This window comes from Protopterus annectens, chromosome 17.part0, assembly GCF_019279795.1.
Source record: "Protopterus annectens isolate FY-2018-M chromosome 17.part0, PAN1.0, whole genome shotgun sequence".
NCBI lineage: Eukaryota > Metazoa > Chordata > Ceratodontiformes > Protopteridae > Protopterus > Protopterus annectens.
Window position 1 is genome coordinate 313,594,589 of NC_056751.1, and position 20,624 is coordinate 313,615,212.

General features: G+C 40.5%; 1 protein-coding gene across 1 annotated transcript in view; it reads left to right on the forward strand.

Moving 5' to 3' along the window:
* Positions 1-20,624, forward strand: part of LOC122791433 (bromodomain-containing protein DDB_G0280777-like) — a 1,939,725-nt gene that overhangs the window by 1,425,594 nt on the left and 493,507 nt on the right. The window contains exons 10-11 of the mRNA XM_044059175.1: positions 10,775-11,097; positions 16,785-16,904. Coding sequence (XP_043915110.1) covers positions 10,775-11,097; positions 16,785-16,904 — 443 coding nt within the window. The remainder of the gene's footprint in view (positions 1-10,774; positions 11,098-16,784; positions 16,905-20,624) is intronic.

The following is a 20,624-nucleotide window of genomic DNA, read 5'->3' on the forward strand; positions in this document are numbered from 1 at the left end:
TGGAGGCCAGGAGTCTGAGCCAGAATCCTTGGATCATCCTTTGCCAGGTACCCAGGAGGAGACGTCAAGGAAGCCATGGGCACGTCCCAGAGGGAATCACAGGCATCTGAATTAGTTGCTGAGGGGGAACCTAGGCTCATTATTTTCGAGGGCCTGAGTGCGGTCTCACAAATTGTAGATTGAGTGGATGTCTCCTCTGACATTGTGGAATGCCATCCGGTGTCTGGCCCTCCAGCACTACACTGAAAAGAAGAAGCAAGAAACCAAACATCTTGCTCCTTTGCCGATGCTCGCTCTCTCCGACCAGTTTCTTGACTGGCAAGCCTTTACTCAAGGCCTTCTGAATGCATTCCTTGCCTTACACCAGGCCCCTGCTGCATCTACCCCTAAAGGTAAAATGGTTTTGGACTTCTCTACTGAAGAAGAGGATTCATCAGGGGATGAGTAACTCACGTACACATCATAAATTGCTTCCCCTCTGGGGTACGCTTCCCCAGAGGAAGAGTCCAGTGGTACAGATTCCCCAGGGGAAGACATTACCTTCAAGGAGACTATTGCCCAGATGAAAGAATTTGTCAAGTGGGACAGCAAGCCAAGTCACAGAGACCCCAAAGAGGTATTATGACCTTTTACAAATGGAGTCCCCAAACCCGACTGCTGTACCTTCAGTGCATCTTGCCTTCTTGGATGCTTTCCTGGCTACTTCAGAAAATCCATATTCCTAATGCCCTGCACCCAAATGTCCAGACAGATTTTACAAAGTCCCCGAGGATGCTAAATTCCTTTACAAAGCCCCTTCTTGCAGACCCATCCATCATTGCTATGGCTGCAGATAAAACCTCAAAATGACTCCCTTCCACCTCCCTTCTCCCTTCTGACAAGGAGAGCATGTTAATGGAGTGCCTAGGGGAAAAAAGTATACACATCTGCTACCTTAGCAGTGAGAGCCATTAACTACCAGACCCATATGGACAAATACTCCCTGACTCTGCTTTCTGATGTGGCTAAGCAATTGGGAGACCTCCCTGACTCCCTGGACAAGGCTAGCATCTCTACTCTCCTGAATTCCTGCACTCAAGTAACTAAGCACTTTATCAAGTGCAGCTATGAAGCAGTAGAGGCCTCATCTAGAGCTGCCACCTCTGGGTCTGTCATTAGGAGATACCCTGGCTTAGGTTGCAGCCTCTTCCTGGCGACATTAAGTCTAAACTCCTAGACGCTCCATTGGGAGAACAAAGCTGTATTTGGTTTAGCAGCTGCTGAACTTTTCAAGGCCTGTCAAGAGAAGGGTAAGGAACTACAGGATCTGAGACACATTTTTGTGTGCCCATTTCCACACTTTCAAAGGAACTACCCTGCCAAAACCTCCTGAATCAGAAGGCCTGCCAGACAAATGCCAACCAAAGAAAAAAGAGATTCCAGGAAGTAGCTCTCCTTGAGGTCTGCTTCCTCTACTCCTTCTCCCAAACAGCCCTTTCAGGCCAGTGATTATCATACATTAGATCCAGACACCCCTCTTTCCATGCATCTCTCTCTCTCCCTCCCTACTTGGAATCAGGCCACCCAGGACTCTTGGGTCTTCTTGATAGTAAAACAGGGATACTTCATGGTATGGGAATCCAAACCTACACCCAAAAGAATTCCACAACCCCCTTGAGACCAACTGGCTTCTTTTCCCCCTGTCCTTCAGGAACTCCTCACTCAAGGAACAATTCAAGGAGTACCTCCTCTTGCAAGAGGAAAGGGATTTTATTCCAGGATGTTCCTGGTTCCCATGAAATAAAGTCCTGGAGACCAGCCCTAGATTTGTCCCGTCTCAGCACCTTCCTCCAGGTACCCTTCTTTCATATGCTCACTCTTCCTACTCTCCTTCCCCTGATCCTCCCACAAGCCTTCTTGGTATCTCCGGATATAAAGGACTCCTACTTACACATCCCAGTCCATCCCCTATTCAGGAAATTGCTCCACTTCTCAGTGTGTTCTTTCTGCACACTTTCAATTCTGTGCTTCACCCTTTGGTCTCTCTCTATGGCCCCAAGAGTGTTCACAAAGTGCCTCACACCAGTCATGGCCTTTACCAGATCAAGGGGAATCCAACTCTTCTCCTATCTAGACAGTATCCTCATACAGGCCCCATCAGTTCCAGTGGTTTTGCACCACCTAAATTTCTCTATTTCCTTCTTGAGAAGTCTGGAGTTTACTAAAAACCTTTAAAAAATCCTCTCTGATACCCTCCCAGGATCAGGTGCAGGATCCTAATAGAGAAAATGATGGCATGCATTCCCCCAGAAAACATATTGTCTCTCACTTCTTATTTCAAGGAGTTACTGCCCTTCAAAGCCCTGTCGACCAGGAGGTTTTTTAGACTCCTGGGAGTCATGGCCTCCACCATTCCCATGGTACCACTGGCAAGGCTGCACATGAGGAAGTTCCAATGGTAGTTGAGAACAGTGTGGAAACAACATCTGCACCCCCTGGAGTTCATGGTCCCCATGCTTCCATGGCCTTTCAGGGAATTGAATTGATGGATAACCCAAATAAAGGCCAACCCTGGCCTGCCCCTTCAGCCCCTGCCCCCCCAAACAGGACCTCTTCACAGATGCTTCAGTCACAGGTTGGGGAGAAACTTCAGGAGAATGGAGAGTGAGAAACTCATGGGCCCTCACTCAACAGAAGGAGCACATCATTACCAAGGAGATGAGAGCCTTGATATTGGCCCTTCAAATTTTCAAAGATCGTGTCCTACCAGGCACGTTGAGGTGGTACACAGACATTACCACTGTGCTGTGGTACATCCACAAATGTGGGGGACAAGGTCCTACCTCCTGTGCAGGTTGGCTTTGCATGAGTGGGAAATCTCCCTACAGAGGTAAGTCATCATCCAAGCCATCTACATACCTTCAACAGACAATGGGATGGCAGATACTCTAAGCAGGACCATGACTCAGTCTCACGAATGGATGCTAAACAGGAATGTGTTCCTGGACCTGGTCCATCGATGGAGTATTCCAGATGTGGATCTGTTTGCCTCCCCCATGAGCAGACAACTTCCAACCTTCTATTCCAGGGTACCACATCCAGAAGTATGGAGGGTGGATGCTCTCTCATTCCGTTGGAAGGGGATGTACTCTTATGCATTTCCCCCTTCCCTCTCATACAAAAAGTTCTGCTGAAAATTTAGAAAGAATAACCACAAATTTTGCTGGTGACTCCCTACTGGGCAAGGCAGCACTGGTTCCCCCTATTAATCCATCTAGCCAAGGGAAAGCACCACAAGTTACCCCACCGGATGGACCTGCTCACACAGGATAAGGGAACACTCTTACACCCCAACTGTCCACTCTGAACCTCACATTGTGGGTGATAGGGCTTTGATCTCCTTCACACTCCTGTACACAGAGGATGTGCTTCAAGTTCTGCAGGAGACCACAAAACCAACTACCAGGAAATCATACCTCTCTAAGTGGAAGAGATTTTCTGTCTAGTGTCAAAAACACAACTTACTTCCACTGGCAGTAGAACCTCCAATGGTCTTGTCTTACCTGTGTGAATTAATAAAGTTTGGACTGTCTTATTTTTCTATTAAGACCCATTTATCTGCCATCTCAGCATGCCTGCCACTCACCCCACATTTGGCTTCTAGGCTGGAAGTGAAACTATTTTTGAAAGGGGTTCTGCATCTTAGACCTCCACAGAAGCCTATTCTGGCCCCTTGGGATCTAAATTTTGTTCTGGAGAAGTTGACTCTATCCCCCTTTGACCCAGCCAAAGACTGCTCTCTCCAATACTGTACTTGGAAAACCATACTGTTGGTGGCCGTTACTTCAGCCAGAAGGGTTTATGAACTGCAAGCCCTTATGGCCTGTCAACTTTTTACTGTTTTCCATAAGGACAGGGTGTGCTTTTGTACTAACCCAACCTTCATGCCCACAGTGGTCAATGAGCTGTCCTTGAATCAGGCCATCAACTTTCCTACCCTCTTCCCTTCACCCCAAAATCTGGCTGAAATGATCCTACATTTCTTAGATGTGCACAGACAACTCAGATACTATTTGGCTAAGACCAAATCCATCTGTAAATCAGACAGACTGTTTATCTCCTACCATGCAAGAGCACTGGGACACCCTGTTTCCAAACAAACCATATCCTCTTGGATCTCCAATACCATCTCTTTTTGCTACTCAACGCATGGCAAACAGCTTCCCTTCCCAGTAAAGGCACAGACCGCTAGAGAAGTGGCCTCTTCTGGGGCCTTTTTCAAGGGTTTAGATATGGCTGCTATTTTAGAGGCAGCTTACATGGTCCTCTGTCCAAACCTTCACAAAACAAAACAAGTCGGACATTATTTCTAAATCCAGAGCAGGTTTGGCCAGAGACATCCTTCATGGCTTTGTGGAAAATGCTTCTGTTCCTCCACCCTAGCCCTAATAACAGGAGCTTTTGCACTCTCCCTTATGTTATGTATACAGCAGCATATGAACAGAAGGACATAGTATAGTTGTGTAAAATCTTACCATAACTTCAGATGTCCTTCTTTTCTATACGCTGCTGTATAATTTCCCACCCTGCCTTCCCCCTGACACTTGCCTGACTCTTGAGTACCCATTCTGTAGTCACTGATTCCGGTGGCATTCATTTCTGAGGTAGGTGCGTGCTGATGTCTGTTTTGTACCCGATGTCTGTTTATGGCTGACATCTGCTGAGAGAGTCGCGGGATGTCACACGCACCCTTTCAGTAGCATCTATCTATTGCATAATTGCCAGACGTGCGTGAGTCCACCAGTGGTGAACTCCCTTCTGTTATGGATACAGCAGCATCTAGAAGAGAAGAACATCTAAAGTTATGGTAAGATTTTACACAACTATACTTTCTTTACTGATGAAAGAATTTTGATTACAGGGATTATTTTTTTTCTATTTTTTTTTTGTCCTTTGCCTGCTGACCATCAAGCCTCCCCCTACTGGACTTAAACACATTTGTTCCCTGTTAGTGGTGGGGTTCCCCAGATTCACTTGAGGGAAATCCTTCTACAGGGGCCATCATTCAAGAAGCCTTGAGCATTGCTTTTGCTCTTCAGTGGTATCCAGGCCATATGGGTGTTTATGATGACCCTAACCCCAAGTCTTGACAGAGGAGTGAGTGATGTCCTTCATTTGATCATTCTTGCTGTATAGCTAACTATTGCGAAGTATCATACCAATAATGCAATGCATCTGGCCATTATAGCAAGATAAGGCACATTCCTCTCTCACTGTATGTTTGACCTATGATCTATGCAAGAATGTGCATGCTAATACATAAGGGACATATGGGTGCAGAGTTCCTTTATTGCTTTCTTACCTCTGCCTCGAGAAGAAAGGCTTCATCTCTCTATTTGATCTATCAGCTGTATGACCTGTGCCAGTTTCGTATTGCTGTGGGCAGGTAAGCGTCTTTGTTGTGGACCCTTCCTGTTTCACTAATTTTCTGACTGTTTTGGTGATATTTTTGCATCAGCAAGGAGTGGTAAATGTGACTTTGGTAGGCAGATTCTCTACAAAGAAAGTCATTCTGTTTATACTGCTGAGCTCATGATCAAAAGTTTAAGGACTGTTCTATGTGTAAGTCCTTTGTTTCTAAATTTATCAGGAGTCATTTAGCTTCTCTAAAAATATACGTAGAGAATCAGAGATTTAAGGAGGTTGCATGAATTAGGATGGCCTCTGAGTCATCTCTTTCAGATGTCCCCCAGCAGCCGCAAAAGAAGTTCAAGAAACCCAATCCTTCAAAGGTTTCTGTTCAGTTGTACCTGATTGTCTTTGTTGATAGGCATGAAGAGCCATCAGACTGCCTTGTTTCTATTGCTGTTCCCCTGTTGTAACCTCTCCTCACAATTTAGCTCATCCCACTCAATTGATCAGAAGGCCAGCATGTCCACAAAGGGGGATCCTTGGCTAGTAATTTCTGAGGGACCAGAGGGCAGACCACAGATCCTCATTTAAGAGGACCTCCATGGTACACTTATTGAATTATGTCATGAGTCTGCTCCTCCTTGCATTATTTTTGCTGACAATCCTAAAAAGAAGCAAAAAACAAAACACACCTCTCCTCCTATATCTCCTTCTTTATCTGATCTACAGCAGGAGGGATGTAACTATTTTCAAGGGCTATTTAAAGCGCTGATGTCATTAAAGCTTCCTTAGTTTCTCTTTATTCATTCTTCAACTCCTCAGAAGAGAAAGAGAGAGACATCAGAAGATGAGTCTGAGGTAGGGTCTTTGGCTTATTCCTCACAGATCCAGTCATTAACAGGGTATGAGTCAGAGAATGAAGACACTTTTTTGCTAACTTCCCTTTAGGAGAATTATCTTTAGGTGGCACTGTTTTTAAGATTGTGCAGCATTCCCTTTGAGAAGGAAAGTGAGTGTCTGATGTTCAAAAGAGAAACTGACTTGTTAAACATGAACGTGCCTAAGTCTTCAGCCATTTCTCCTGTGTTGGATGCTTTATAGGATACTTTCTTGCCTGCTTGGTTGATTCCTGAATCACAGCCACCTGCTCCAAAGACCCTAGATAGGTTTTGCAAGATACCAGAGTCTCATTTATTTTTATATAAGAACCTTTCTTCAGATCTTGCTGTGGTTTCTGTTGAATCTAAAAAAGCTGGTAAACTCTTGTCCTCTACTAATGCCTTGCCCATTGACATGGAGAGGTATTGAAAGAAAGTGTGCCCTTCTGCTGCACTTTCTTTACATGTCATCAACTACCAAACCCATATGAACTGGTACCTTTTTGTCCTTTTTTTTTTTTTTGATAACATGAATAGCCCGAGCTCTGATTTTTTTTCCTGACACAGGTAATAAATCCTCCCTTTGTCCTTGCTTAACTTTGCTACTGGTGGTAAGACATTCAATAAAGTGTGGTTATGCTGCTACTGATGCACTTTCTTGGGCTGCAGCAACTGATTCTGTGTTGAGCAGATATTCTTAGGTGCATTTGCAATTCTTGCCTGATGATCTCATGGCAAAGTGGCTTGATGCTCCTTTGGTCCTTTGAACAAAGACTGGTCCAGCTACTGCAGAAACTTACAATGAGAGGATAACTTATGCAGGACTTTAAAAAGCTTTTTCTCTTTCCCTGTACCAAAATTCCAGAGGAACTACACCTCAAAAGCATACCCCTTCTTTCACAAAGATCAGAAATCTCAGCAAAATGGGTAAGAAATTCTCTAAAAAGAAATGGCAGGATAAATCTAAATTAGTTTCAGAGGACCTAAAGGATCCTTTCTTGAAAAGGATTCAAACTTATGACTGTCAACTTTCCTGTCCTCTCTCCACCTTAGTCAACTCCTGTCCAGTCTTTCAGGAAAACTTTTTCAGTGCCTTCCACTTTTGTAATGGATAATATAGACTCATAGAATCATAGATATCCCAAAGCCACCAAATTATATGACCATTCTCACCTTGCCAGTACCCTCTCCTTGGGCAACACCTCCTCTCTTCAGGACAGCCATACTGGTCAGTTCTGAAGTAAATTTGTGGATATCCAGTCAGTCATCTAATTTATGTTTAAAGGAAGATGGTGAGTCACATTGCTTAACATGCAGGACAAGTTTATACCAGAGGTTTGGAATGTGTTGATTATAAACCTGCCCCTCCATCATGTTTTATTTATCTGTTGGCGATAATTTAGGTCTCTTATTCTAGTATTTGTGGAGACATTGGACTTCTGGAGAAACAGGATGTCCAGGACAATTGGATTTCCAGCAGCGCTGTGAGCAAGATGGAGATCGCCCCTCAAAAAGTCTGTTGAACTCTGAATAAAGGGATAGATTTTCCAGCCTGTCTTGATAGTACAGGAGTTTTAGACCTGTGCTATTTTTGGCTAGGAATGGTTGGGGCCTTTCCAATTGTTTGATATATTTAGTAAGCAACATCTCAAAGAAGGCATCATACGCGATACTTGACCTGATCAGTGCTGAGCAGAATGGAGTGATCACCTTTTTCGACCTTGATGTTTTCCCTTTGGAAGTTAGATAAGCTAAATAAAAGGGTTTCATGACAAAGAAGGTATTATACTTGATACTTGACTTGATTAGTGCTAAGTAGAATGGAGTGATCACCTCTTTAGACCTTGATGTTTTCCCTTTGGAAGTTATATAGGTTAAATAAATGGATTTCCTGGCAACCACTGTTACATGATGGTCAAAAGAGAGAGCTATGAACTTAAGTACCTAGGTCTCAAACATTTTCATTTTGTAGAGTTGTGTTGTCTAGGCAGTATGATGATGGGTGGGGTGATCAACTAAAGGTGATGATACTATACTTTTTAACATTTAATTTGAGCTTATGTTTAGTGCATCAAGAATTTACTAGTGAGAGTTCATTTTGGAGAGTCTGTTTATCATAGGCTTTCTTAAGTTTGCAGTCGTCTGCAAACTGTTAACTAGATGTCTTGTCTGTCTGCTTGGAGATATGGAAAAAAAAAAAGAGTGGTCCCAGCACTGAGCCCTAAAGGACATCTCTGGTCGCTTAATACTTTTTGATGAGGCATGTACAACTTGCATTGTGTATTCTGTCTTTCAGCCAGGTTGCTAACTGTCTAACCACATATGGGTTGATTTTTAAATTATTTAGATTTTGTATGATGCCAGCAAGGGCAAAAGTGTCAGTGGCCGTAGCCATGTCTAGATATGCTGCATGCACATCCGACAAGTGGGTTCTTAGAATAATATAAAAAGAAACTAACTAGGAACCTTCCTCTTCTCCCTTCTGGAATTCCTTAGGTTCTCCCAAATCAGTAAATCATTTTACCTGTCATTTAGCATTTGTACCATTAGGGAACCAAAGACTTGTTCCCTTACTCTAAAAGAGGGTAAGGGTTTTATTTAGGACTCTTCTTTGTTCCAAGAAAAGCAGGAGCTTTGAGACCCATTTTGAACTATTTAACCCTAAAAATTCCAAAATTCAAGATGTTTTCTTTCCAAAATCTTCTACCTGTGATCCCTCCTTAAGCTTTTCTGGTTAACCTAGACCTGAAGGATGCCCATTTTCACAACCCTGTTTATTGACATCACAGATCTTGCTTAAGATGTTGTGCTTTGGAATTTTATTTTCAATTTTCTGCTTTGCACTTTGGTCATTCTACAGCATCAAGGGTATTCACAAAATGTCTAGCTCCTGTGATAGACTTTTGTAGGCTCCAGCGTATTCACATACACCCTTATTTAAAGGATTTTCTAATCTAGGCTTCTTCAAAAGACAAACTTGTGCATTTCACTATGGATATCTTTCTCTACCTAGTTTTCATCATAAACATGAAGAGAGAAATTCCTTCACATGCTGGATTTTCCCAGACAGCTTAGATTTTGTTTGGACGAAACTAAGCCCTTCAGGAAATCACATCAACTCTTCATGTCTTATGAGGGTAAAAAAGCTAGCTTTTCCTGTTTCCAAACCATTTCCAGATTGTTCTTTCGTGCAATCTCCCTTTGTTACATTTTCCATGGGAATGTTCTTCCAGGCCAGGTTAGAGGTTATTCTATCAGGGTTGTTGCTTTATCTGGTGCCCTTTTCAGGGATCTGGTCTCAAGAACTGTTCTAGAGGCAACCACTTGTTCTTCTCTTCAGACCTTTACAAAATTGATATATATTCTAGGGCTAGAGCTGGTTTTGTTGGATCAATTCTTCTGGTTATACTGGACTGCAGCTGTATACCTCAGTCCATCTCTCAGTTTGTATTAAAGCTTTGGGAATCTTACTAGTAGTCAGCAATAGTGCAACAGTGATCAAATGAAGTACATAGTACAGTTATGTAAAGACTTACCATAAAACCAGATGTCTGAATAAGTCACTATTGCAGTACATGCACCAGCCCTCCAAACTCCCTTTTCTCATTTTCTGTTCTTTGGCTGAGGCAGGCCTAGCCGCTCCCCTCTCTTTACTGCTGATTTGAGACTTGTTCCTACTGTTCTTTTAGCCATAGAAGTCTGTCTGTCTGTCTGTCTCTCTGTGGGGCAGTAAGAAAGCTCTGAGAAACTTTGCATCTGTACATCTCGTATGTACTAGCATGCACTGTCATGCATAGGTCATGAGACAGACAGATGGCACCCAAGCTTTGGTACACTGGAGGGATGTATGGTATCTTTGGCAGGATACTTCCAATGGTTAGCAAAACTCCAACAATGATCTATTTGGACATCTAGTGTTATGGAAAGTTCTTAGGCAGTTATACTGAGTCACCTTGGAGACCCACAGTGGCTTCTTCTTTCATCTGTGTGCTTCTTTACAGTTGCGATAAAGGCTACTACATATTGGTGGCTTGGCAAACCAAATACCCCTCCTCCTCCAACCATGTGTTTACATCATTGTTATCCTCCTCTGATGTTATGTAGCTATGCATGGCCAGTTCTGTCCTAGGATAGACATGCCTATCCTCTCTTGCTTACACCTATCAGGTGCCTGAACTGCTGCTCGAACTCAGTTTGTTTGGGCTTCATCCCTTTATGCCAGTAGAGATGGTTATGATCAGATACATTTTAACAAAAACAGAAAAAGATTACAGTATAAACTTGCATTTCACTCTTGCAAATTGGATATGGTTTTCTTTTAAAAAATATTAATGGCAGATGTTCTTAACAGTACAGGTAAACGAGAAAACATTTGCTAGTTTTATATTTCTTGTAATATCACTTCAAATCACTTCAAGTCACTGTTGGATACAGTACAAGTATTGCAATTATGCTGATTGTAGTTATTGTAATTCTCTTATTTTGTTATTGACTCTTCTGTACAGAATATACAACAATGGCAAGGGCTCTGGAAAAGTGCTTCACCAAATCAATGAATAAACATTTCCCTTGGAAGGAAGTAATAGATGAAGAAGAGCTTACAAATGGGATGTTCAGTGATGAGAAAGACATACAGAAAGTTGAATCAGATCAGGTTGTTGGCTTTGATGCTGTTAGAAATGCTGGTAATAAAACTTTGGAAACCAGACTGGATGTTTTGAGGTATGGTTCTTCAGATGAAGACACGAAAGAAGAGGCTGATGACACAAATGAAACTGGCAGTAGAAGTGAATCAAGTGATGACCTAAGGTTGCAGACTATAAAGCAGGTACATGCCTTTATTTAAATTTTGCCTTTACTTTTTTGGATGAACATGTACATTTGTTCTTGTAGTACTACTACAATTGTGTACATAGTTATACAGTTGTATTAATAAATGTCTCTGGGACTTTCATTCAGCACTTAATGGCTGGGATAATTTAGACCCGAGAGGAGTGTATTATTATAGTAAGTATTTTATCAGCTTTTGTCACTCATGAGATACTTTCTGTGAAGGATTTGTAGACTTATATTTTGTCTTAGGATTTGTCTAATCTAACATGGATCCATCCTGGTATGCCTGCAGTAGGGTTCACCTTTTCTAATGTCCTAGTTTGGCATTTCTTCTCTGAAATTTCTGCATCTGGAGAGGTCATGTAATGTATTCTATGTCAAGACACAGTGTGACATCACATACCACACTTGGAGAATACTCCCAACCCCATTTTTTTCTGCTGCTAAAACAGTTTGGATCTCAGTCCCGTGTATTATAAGTGACAACATCCTGTATTCAATGCCTTAAGCTACAACTACTGTACCAAGACATGCACCAGCATTTCCTAGTGGTCCATATGGAAGCATTCCTGTAAGTTCTAGCAAATAAATGTAACCAAATTCACTAAATCAGCAAGTAAAATTAGGCATCACATCACATCACTAAAAACAGCTTTATTAATCCTGTGGCACCTTGGCAAAAGCATTGAGAGGAGTTCTTCAGAAAATACAAACAAATTTACAATCAGTTAAAATCCATGCAGATGTAAGAGAAAAAAATAATGATAGCAATGCTCATTGGAAACATCTCCAGTTACACTCAACATTTAAACAGATGGTTTCAGTGTTCTAAATTTATGAATATAAATAGACTCTTTAAATATCAGTAAATCTTTTATATTCTTGTCTTCTCTCCTGTCTTATTCTCACCCACATTTTATAAAAACAGTAGCTAATAAACCATCACAGTCGATAAATAGCCAAATGGGCTGCTATGGGACTCTTTTTTTTCCACTGATGTGTTCTTGAAATTTGACGTTAAGCTATTTTCCTAATATAATACAATTTACAAGGCCACTTTCAGATGTAAATTACTGACAAAGTTCTATGTGACAAAATATTTTTAACATCATATTTTATCTTCTTGAGAAATTCAAATATATTCACTCCCTAATATTACAAGATACACAGGGGAAAGTTCCCCTCAGTGGCTCAATTTGAACAGAAAAATAATTCACTAGCCATATACAGTAAACTCTCAGTTAACCGGAACTCAAGCAACCAGAACTCTCACATAACCAGAAGAAAATCGAAGTAATACAGTACAATTTTCATGTGTTGCACTTTCTGTTTCCCCTTCCCGCAGAAACATACCTTACATTTTTAGAGTTTTAAAAAGGAAAATAGGAATAAATTCCCTCTCTCCCCAACCTAAGAACAAGTCAAACCAAACAAATAGTATAGGGTACAGTATTAGTCAGGCCTATTTTTAATAGTAACTCTCAAGCAACCAGAACTACAGTTATCCGGCATCTACCATTCCCCATGGGTGCCAGTTAACCGAGAGTTTACTCTAAAATGACATTGAATTCTAATTTTACTAATACTTCTTCCCTTTTTATAGACAATACTAGCTGTAGTAACTTATTTTTCCTGTAGAATAGCCAATAATATTTAATAATTCCCACCACATTATTACTGATTATATTATGCAACAAATTATACAGAGCTCTCATTTTTATGCCTATCTTTCCTCACAATAACTTGCTTGTTAATATGCTCCCTATGTTCACTAGTCACGTGTAAATATAATTTAAAAGTATTATTATAATTATAACCTCCATTATTTCTGTTGAAACTGATAAACAGGAGACATTTTTTTGTGCATGTTGTGTGTGTTGGGGGGGTTTAATTGGATGTGAATTTTGATTGATTTTTTTAAAGAACTCTTCTGAAGGCTTTTCCCAAGATACCAGAGGTTTCATAAAGCTGTTTTTTTTTAGTGCTGTGCACACCTGTTTTTTTTCTTTTTGTTTTTTCAGTAAGTGCCAGCAATTAACCCATCTGGAGTGGCCACATCAAAGCCCAAGGTATAAGTTGGATCATTGCCTGAAAGGCAAGCCTTCAAAGGCAAGGTTCAGACCTCTTTCTGAACTTCCTTTGGGTAAGTTCTGTGTTCATGCATCTCTTATGTTCATTTCCATCCATTCATCCTCAACCCCTTATCCCATTTTTGCGCATGGACTCTGGGTATCACTTCAACAGTGCCGATCATCTAGAGCCCAAGGATCACACTACCTAATGGCTAGCCCTGCCACTGTTGTTCTTTCATATCACCCACTCACACACACCACTCACACTTATGGCCAGTTTAGAGTATCCAATCCATCTACTGCATGTATTTGGAACGCAGGGGGAAACTGGAGCACCGAGAGAAAACTCACGGGAACACAGGAAGGGCATGCAGACTCCACACAGAAGGTACCTCAGCCTAGAATTGAGTTGGGGAACCTATTACTGTGGGGCGACAGTACTATCCAATGTGTTGCCTTATATAATGGTTAATGAGGGGTTGGCCTCAGTCATAGACTGTGGGATCGGGGAAGTACATCCTGAAATTCAGGCCGTGTTCTTTTTTTTGGGAGTGTGATTGTATTCTGAGAGTGTGCAGAGGCTGGGAATTTAACAGCAGGGCAGAAGATTCCTACTAAATGTGGGAGAATTTGAGAATAATATTCTTCCTGCATCTCACATTCAAACACTACAGCTTATGTCAGGAACAAAAGTCAGTTTCAGGCATATTCCATCAGACCAGTTGAAACATTCCTAATAATGGCTCACATTATGCCTTTGTTTGAAATCTTTCTAGAGTGATCAAATAAAAGACATTATGCATTTCTTACAGTAATAATCCCTGCCACATTGTTACTGAGGTCAGATTTGCCCACAAGAGTGAAGCCCAACTGATTAAATATTACCAGGAGTGGGTATATACTGTTTTACTGATGGTTGAATAATGAAGATCACTTTTATGCCATAGCACATTTGGTGTCTGTAGTTATTCATCTTTGTGTATTTTTACACTGATACATTTAGGAAGATATATCAGTTTAGCATAGTTCATGTGTGCATGTTGACTAGCTTGTTTATTATTTGCAGTTCACAAATGAAGAGTAATTTATTCCTGGTACTGTGAATTGTAGAGAGATGTTGTGTTAATTTTATAAAAAATATTTATATTATTTCTTGTGTATTTATTTTGAGTGGCAACAGGAAATATGGGGGTATGTGGGATATTTAATGTCCTGAATTGCAGGTGTGTTTTTTTTTTAATTTTAAAACTTTTTGTTGTGAATTTGCCGTCCATTGCACTTGTAAAGGCAGTAAATTCAGTTCACTTAAAATCAAGTTCAAAGGAATGGTAGTATGTAACAGGAAGACTTACAGTTTTCCTTATCACATTTTTGTGCTTGCAGTAACTAATTTATTATAAAACTAAACTCTGACTTTCAATGTTTCACCTAAAATTTAAGTTATTAAAAAAAAGTGAATTGTGGCAACTGAAAACGTTTGCGTACCCTTTTTGTCAGCATGTCCATGAGGTTGTAATGATGTTATGTAAACACTCCTTAATTATTTAATTGAAAAAAATTGCTGTACAATTGTAGGCAAATAGTTATCTGCCAAACTGTTAATTTACAATTGTTTAACAAATGGCAGTCCCCTATCCTTTCACATTTTTGAAAGGAAGCATTGAGGCTTTCAACAGTGACATTAAGCTTAGCTGCTTTCTTTGTGGCCACCAAAATGCATCATCAAAATGATCCAAATGTCTCCATCGAGACAGTATGATGGCAGATATCCACTCTGCAGTTTCTGTAATTTGTGTTTTAAAACTTTAATTTTAGGTGAAATGTTGAAAGAAGCAATTTAGATTTAAAATACATTAGTGACTGCAAGCACAAAGATGCAATAAGGAAAATGCTAAGTCTTTCCATTAGGTACTGTTGTCATTTTCATAGGTTTATAGGATGATACTAGACTATTGGCCTGGAGGGTCTTATAAGCCTAGCCAAGAATTTCGCCCATGTCCCCACAAAGTCAGCACCTGTTTCCCCTGTCCAGCAGGGAAACAAGTGGGATCCCAGGGTTGTATTTTCTGTTTCCCATCCAGTCGTCCAGGTTCCTCTTAAAGAGGGCTAGTGAGGTACTTTTCTTGACATGGAGAGGGAGTCTGTTCCACAGATGGAGGAGTCTTTGGAACACAAATCTATCCCGCCAACAAGTTCTGTTAATATCACAGACCAGGTTGAGGCCTTGAGTGCAGGTTGCGTGAGTGGAGTTTGACTTACGGATATGCAGCAACTCCAGCAAGGCTGGGTCTGAGATGGCCTTGTATGCCAGACACAGGTCACCTCTGAGCAGTCTGTATGAGACTGAGTAAAGGGACAAGGCTTTTTAACTATCTTTATAGGACAGGTGTTTGAGACCCTGGATTTTCCTGGTCAGGAACCTCTATGGTCTCTCCAGCTGCTGCATGTGCTTGGTAAGGTACATGCCGAAGGGGGCATTGTACTCAATAATGGGTCTGATAAGGGAGGAGTACAGGGATGTTATGACCTCCTTGTTCCTGGATGAAATACCCTTAGTTATGAGGTGGGCCATGTAGAAAGCCTTCTGTACAACGGAGGCAACCTGGTGGTCAAAAGTCAGGTTGCTGTCAACGTGAATGCCCAAGTCCTTCAGGACTAATTGTTTGCTTAATATGTTGTTATTAATTTAATTAATGGGGATGCCATTTTCCCCAAAGGGGATAATGGTGCATTTCTTGGCATTCAGTTTGAGGCCGTGCTTCTGCCCCCAGTCATTAGTTTGGGTAAGGCCCACTTGGAGGATGTTCACATCACTAGGGGAATTTAAGACCGCGTCCAGCTTACAATCATCTGCAAACTTGGTAAGCCACAGACCACTGGTTTTGGCTTGCACCTCAGAAAAGTATATCCCAAACAGTAGTTGTAATTGTTTACTTTCAAACCATTGTATAGGAATTTATCTTGCTGGACAGTTTGCACATACTATAAGCTGATCTTTTGTGCTGCATAGATTCCTGGACAAATTTTCTTAGTCTGTTACTCAGTCCATCAGTGAACTTGAGTGAATAATCTCACATTTTTAAAAAGTAATAAATGTGTTTAATTAGATTAAACTTTGTGTTCAAACTTTTACAAGATAAAATATTGTGACTGTAAGACAGAAATTAGTAAAGTTGATATGAACTTACATTTCTGGGTGCACCTGCCATTGCATTTGTATTAATATTGCTGTTTCTGTAAAGCTAATAAAAATCTTAAAAAAAATCACATACATATCGTAGTGTAGTGAAATCAAGTGCTAAGGAGACTTTACTGTGCAGTATAGGGTGATAGAGCCTTTTATTCTTGTGCATTATCCTGTTAGCAGTCTTAGCAATTTTTAAGGTCCTGCTTTGTTTGGCTGAGGGTCCATCAGTGATGCGTATTATGAAGACATCTCACTATTATCAAGAATTTTGCTGAATACATTCCCTGTTTACTGTAGTATACCTTCATTTTATTAACAAGTCGTAACATTTTCTTCATAAATTGTTGCTTTTTTCTAGGCTAATATATACCGAAGAATTATGTTTTTCAAGTGTTCATGTCCCATTGCTGTTTTCTTATGTAGGATGTATTTCCAAGCCCAGGTGTAAGTCCACATTCTGAGTGTACAGAATTATCCAAAGTGGAGATGCAAACTCGCATGGAACCACTCCAAAAGCGAATCCAGCAGCAGTACAAACTGCAGGTAAGAATCACCACTGTGGATAATCCATGAAAGTTAGTGTTTATTGATACACAAATGCCTTCATGAGATAATGTAACACTATTTTGCAATTGATCTTACAGCATGTTGTATATAGTGACAATTGGGTTTAGTGAAAACTTTCAAGAGGTGAATCATCTAAGCCAACTTTTTTGTCTGTGCATTTTCAATACTTTTATGTAATACTTTTTTTTAACAGCTGACCTAGTGATGTAGGTGATGGGATATGCCTATTTCCACTGGTAAAAGATAAGGATGTGATCTTTCTTCAGAGTCATTGTAGGGCCAAGTCACAGTATTTGATTTAATCATCAGTGTAGCTTTCAGTTCACTGTTGTTTTTCTATTGCCATATGATCTCCCTTGTGGATAAGTGGATTACCAGCATAAGTGGTAATGTCTGGTGGTGTTCCACTCCCATCTGAGTAACACTGGCATGCACTTCAATAATTTCTTCTCACAGCTTTGGAATCATTGGTCAGTCGGCTGCTTGTTTGATTTGCAAGTGTATCATTGGTTAAATGCTTGCCTGTTTCATAAAAAAATATACAAGCATTTGGATCAGGCATTTACATTTTTCATCAGTTTTTATGAAGGTAACTTTGTCACCATCAAAGTCATTTAATAAGCATGCTTCTGATATGTAAACTGATCCAAAAGAATTTCCTTAAAGTGGCTTTCTGTTTGGTGGCAAACCGTGATTGTGATAATTTTGGGGACTGTAAGGAGATTTAACAAAGCAACCAAGTAAAGAAAGCTTAAAAACTTGCAATCTTATTCAGACAAGAACAATAGATACATTAGAGCAAATATTTTGAATTGTATCAAAATGGAAAGAAAGCAGATAGAAAAACACTCTGATTGAGGCTCTTCCAAAGTGACACAACAGAAAGATGCAGTTGTTTTCATTCATCTCATCAAATGAGACACTTTCAAAAGCTCCCACAACAGACGCCTGTCAGAAAGCTGGCAAAAAGGTAATCACTAGCATTAATACCACCCTTCGTAAACTCCAGTGTGCATTCACCAGCTTAGGTTTTGTTGAGAACCTTTGATTAAAATTTTGTAAAGGAAGGAACCTGCCACATCACAGTGAGATACAGGGTGTGATAGTGGAGGAAACTGCCTCCACAGCTCCTTTTTGACTGGGCATCTGTAGCCCGTGGATCAGCATCTTTGATACCTATGTTTCTTGTTCTGCATTCTCCAGCATTTGATTCCAAAGTATTTGACAGAGGGTGGTTTACATTATTGTGAAAAGCTGCTTAATTATCACCTTGTCTGTACCTCTACAGCCTTCGGATTTACCAAAACAATTTTTGTCACTGTGCCATTGTCATTAGAGGTGGACAAAAGACACTCCTGTGAACTACAAACCTCACTCAGCATGTTACACAGCAGGCACAGATACAGTGAAATGTTTATTGCAGGAATTTTATGACTTTTCTGTTTTGCTTTTTCCAGATTTGCTATTACAGGAGATGATATAGCATAGGTTTCCCAGTGTACAAACCATTTCTACACTGTCTTTAATAGTGAGAGGGTCTTTTTAAAGACTGTTACTTCTTTTATGTTTAAGGTCATCTCAACTGTCTGTCTTTTTTTATTTTTGTCTTTGTCTTCCATGCCTGTCTGCCATCATCCCTGTTACAATCAGCCAGCCCCATCTTTCCTCATTGGGGGGTTTACTGGTCACAGTAGACCATCAACCAGATAGCTGTCAAGGTTTTTCTGTTATGTGGCCTTAATCCCCTCTCCATGGCGTTGTGCACCATGACAGATACTAGTGACTGCAGTGTCTTCCTCTGAGGGCATGCATGCTGTTGCACATGCCACGTGAAAGCTACCACATATGTGGCCTGTCAGTGATCTGACATGTCTCTTGATTGTTGCTGCCTGCAAGACTCTTTTCCTGTGACAGTTATTCACATTGTAATAAGTTGTACTGCCACCCTCCACCCCACGTGGTCAAGTCAGTATTGGCTACTCACTCTCATCTTCCCTTATCTTGCTACTGCAGTACCCAAGCCACTGACTGATCTCAGGTGCTCAGTGTCATAGTCAGGGCTTTATCCATTTCCACCATAGAGACAAACTTTACCTGCCTGTCATCAGTAGGTTCAGCTGTTGGTTTTGCTCTATATATTAAAATAAAACCATGAATGATCACTAATACTTGAAATGTTATACCAGAAAGTCTCTTTCTGTTAGAAAATCTAATCAATTTGTACTCCATTCATAAAAAGCAAGCAACCCCCAATGTTGCATTGTCTTTTTATTATTACTTACATGATGCATTCCATGGTCCTATTAACTCTCATTCTTCTAGGGCCACATCAGTAACCGTAAGCAGATGTAAAACCAGTCTTTCTCATGTATTCCTGAAAAGACTGAGGGATGAGTTGTGTAGAGTTCATGAATGATATGCTGGTAGAGTAGACTGGTCTGCTGAAAGAAGAAATAGGAATTAAAGAGACCACCATAAGGTTTTTTCTCCTACAATCACTCTGGGCAAATTTTCCTAAACCTCTCTTGGTTTACTACCGTACCTATACATTTAAAGGATTTTGCCAAACTTTTGGGCTACCAGAAAAGAAGTAAAGGTGGCATAGATAAGAGTGTGGTGGGATCATGATTATTCATCTCAAGCAGGGTTAAAAAAGAACAGCATTTTATAATGCAGTTAACCTGTGCAGGAGATAGAATTTTAGATTTAAACTCTTGTGACCCTTCCCGGGAAACAGTCATATTTTATGCTCCTGAAGATGCAGAGTTTAAACCTCATCCACTGCTTCACACAAGAGGTGAGAGCTCATCACATATGGCAAGTATTGTAGTGGAAAACTGTACAACCACTGCAGGACAGTTGAGAGAGAAAAAACAATAAATGTGTTTTCACTGTGTTTAAAAGAAGGATAGTAAAATGGCAGAAAGTAGCTTGTGCTGTGAATCACAAAGGAAGTGATACAAAAAGGCTGTTTTCATTACTGCAAAATTCTAACAATGAAGGCTGACCTAAAATGTTGAATCAATTACTTGAGCATTTTGGATGGCCAGACAGATGGGCCATCCAAATGTCTTAACAGTTTGTGTTTTGTGATTTACCTGAATTGAATGTATCTGTGCGTGTGTATATACATATAAGGTACTGAAGACACAGTGATTTCAATTTAAGTACACATTTTCTCCTTTGTAAAGTATAGTAAACTGTCAGTTAACCGGAGCTCAAGCAACCAGCACTCTCAAGCAACTGGCAAAAAAATCAAAGAAATACAGTACAATTTTAATGTGTTGCACTTTCTTTTATCCCCCTGCAGAAACAAACTTTACGTTTTTAGAGCTTTAGAGTTTTAAAAAGGAAGATATGAATAAATTCCCTCGCTCCACAACCTGACAACACGTCAAACCAAACAAATAGTATAGGGTATAGTATTAGTCAGGCCTATTTTTAATAGTAACTCTCAAGCAACCAGAAACTACAGTTATCTGGCATATACCAATCCCCATGGGTGCCGGTTAACTTAGAGTTTACTGTATTCTGCGTGGTTTTGGTGTATAGTGAACATGTATAGTGTACCATATGTTAAGCATTGGGTGTATAGTGGTGCTTCACCTTTAAGATCCAGTATCTGAGATAGTCTTGTCTACAGTACTAATAAAAGGTAAAGGGAACATCCTGTAAAAAAAGAAATTGTCACCACCT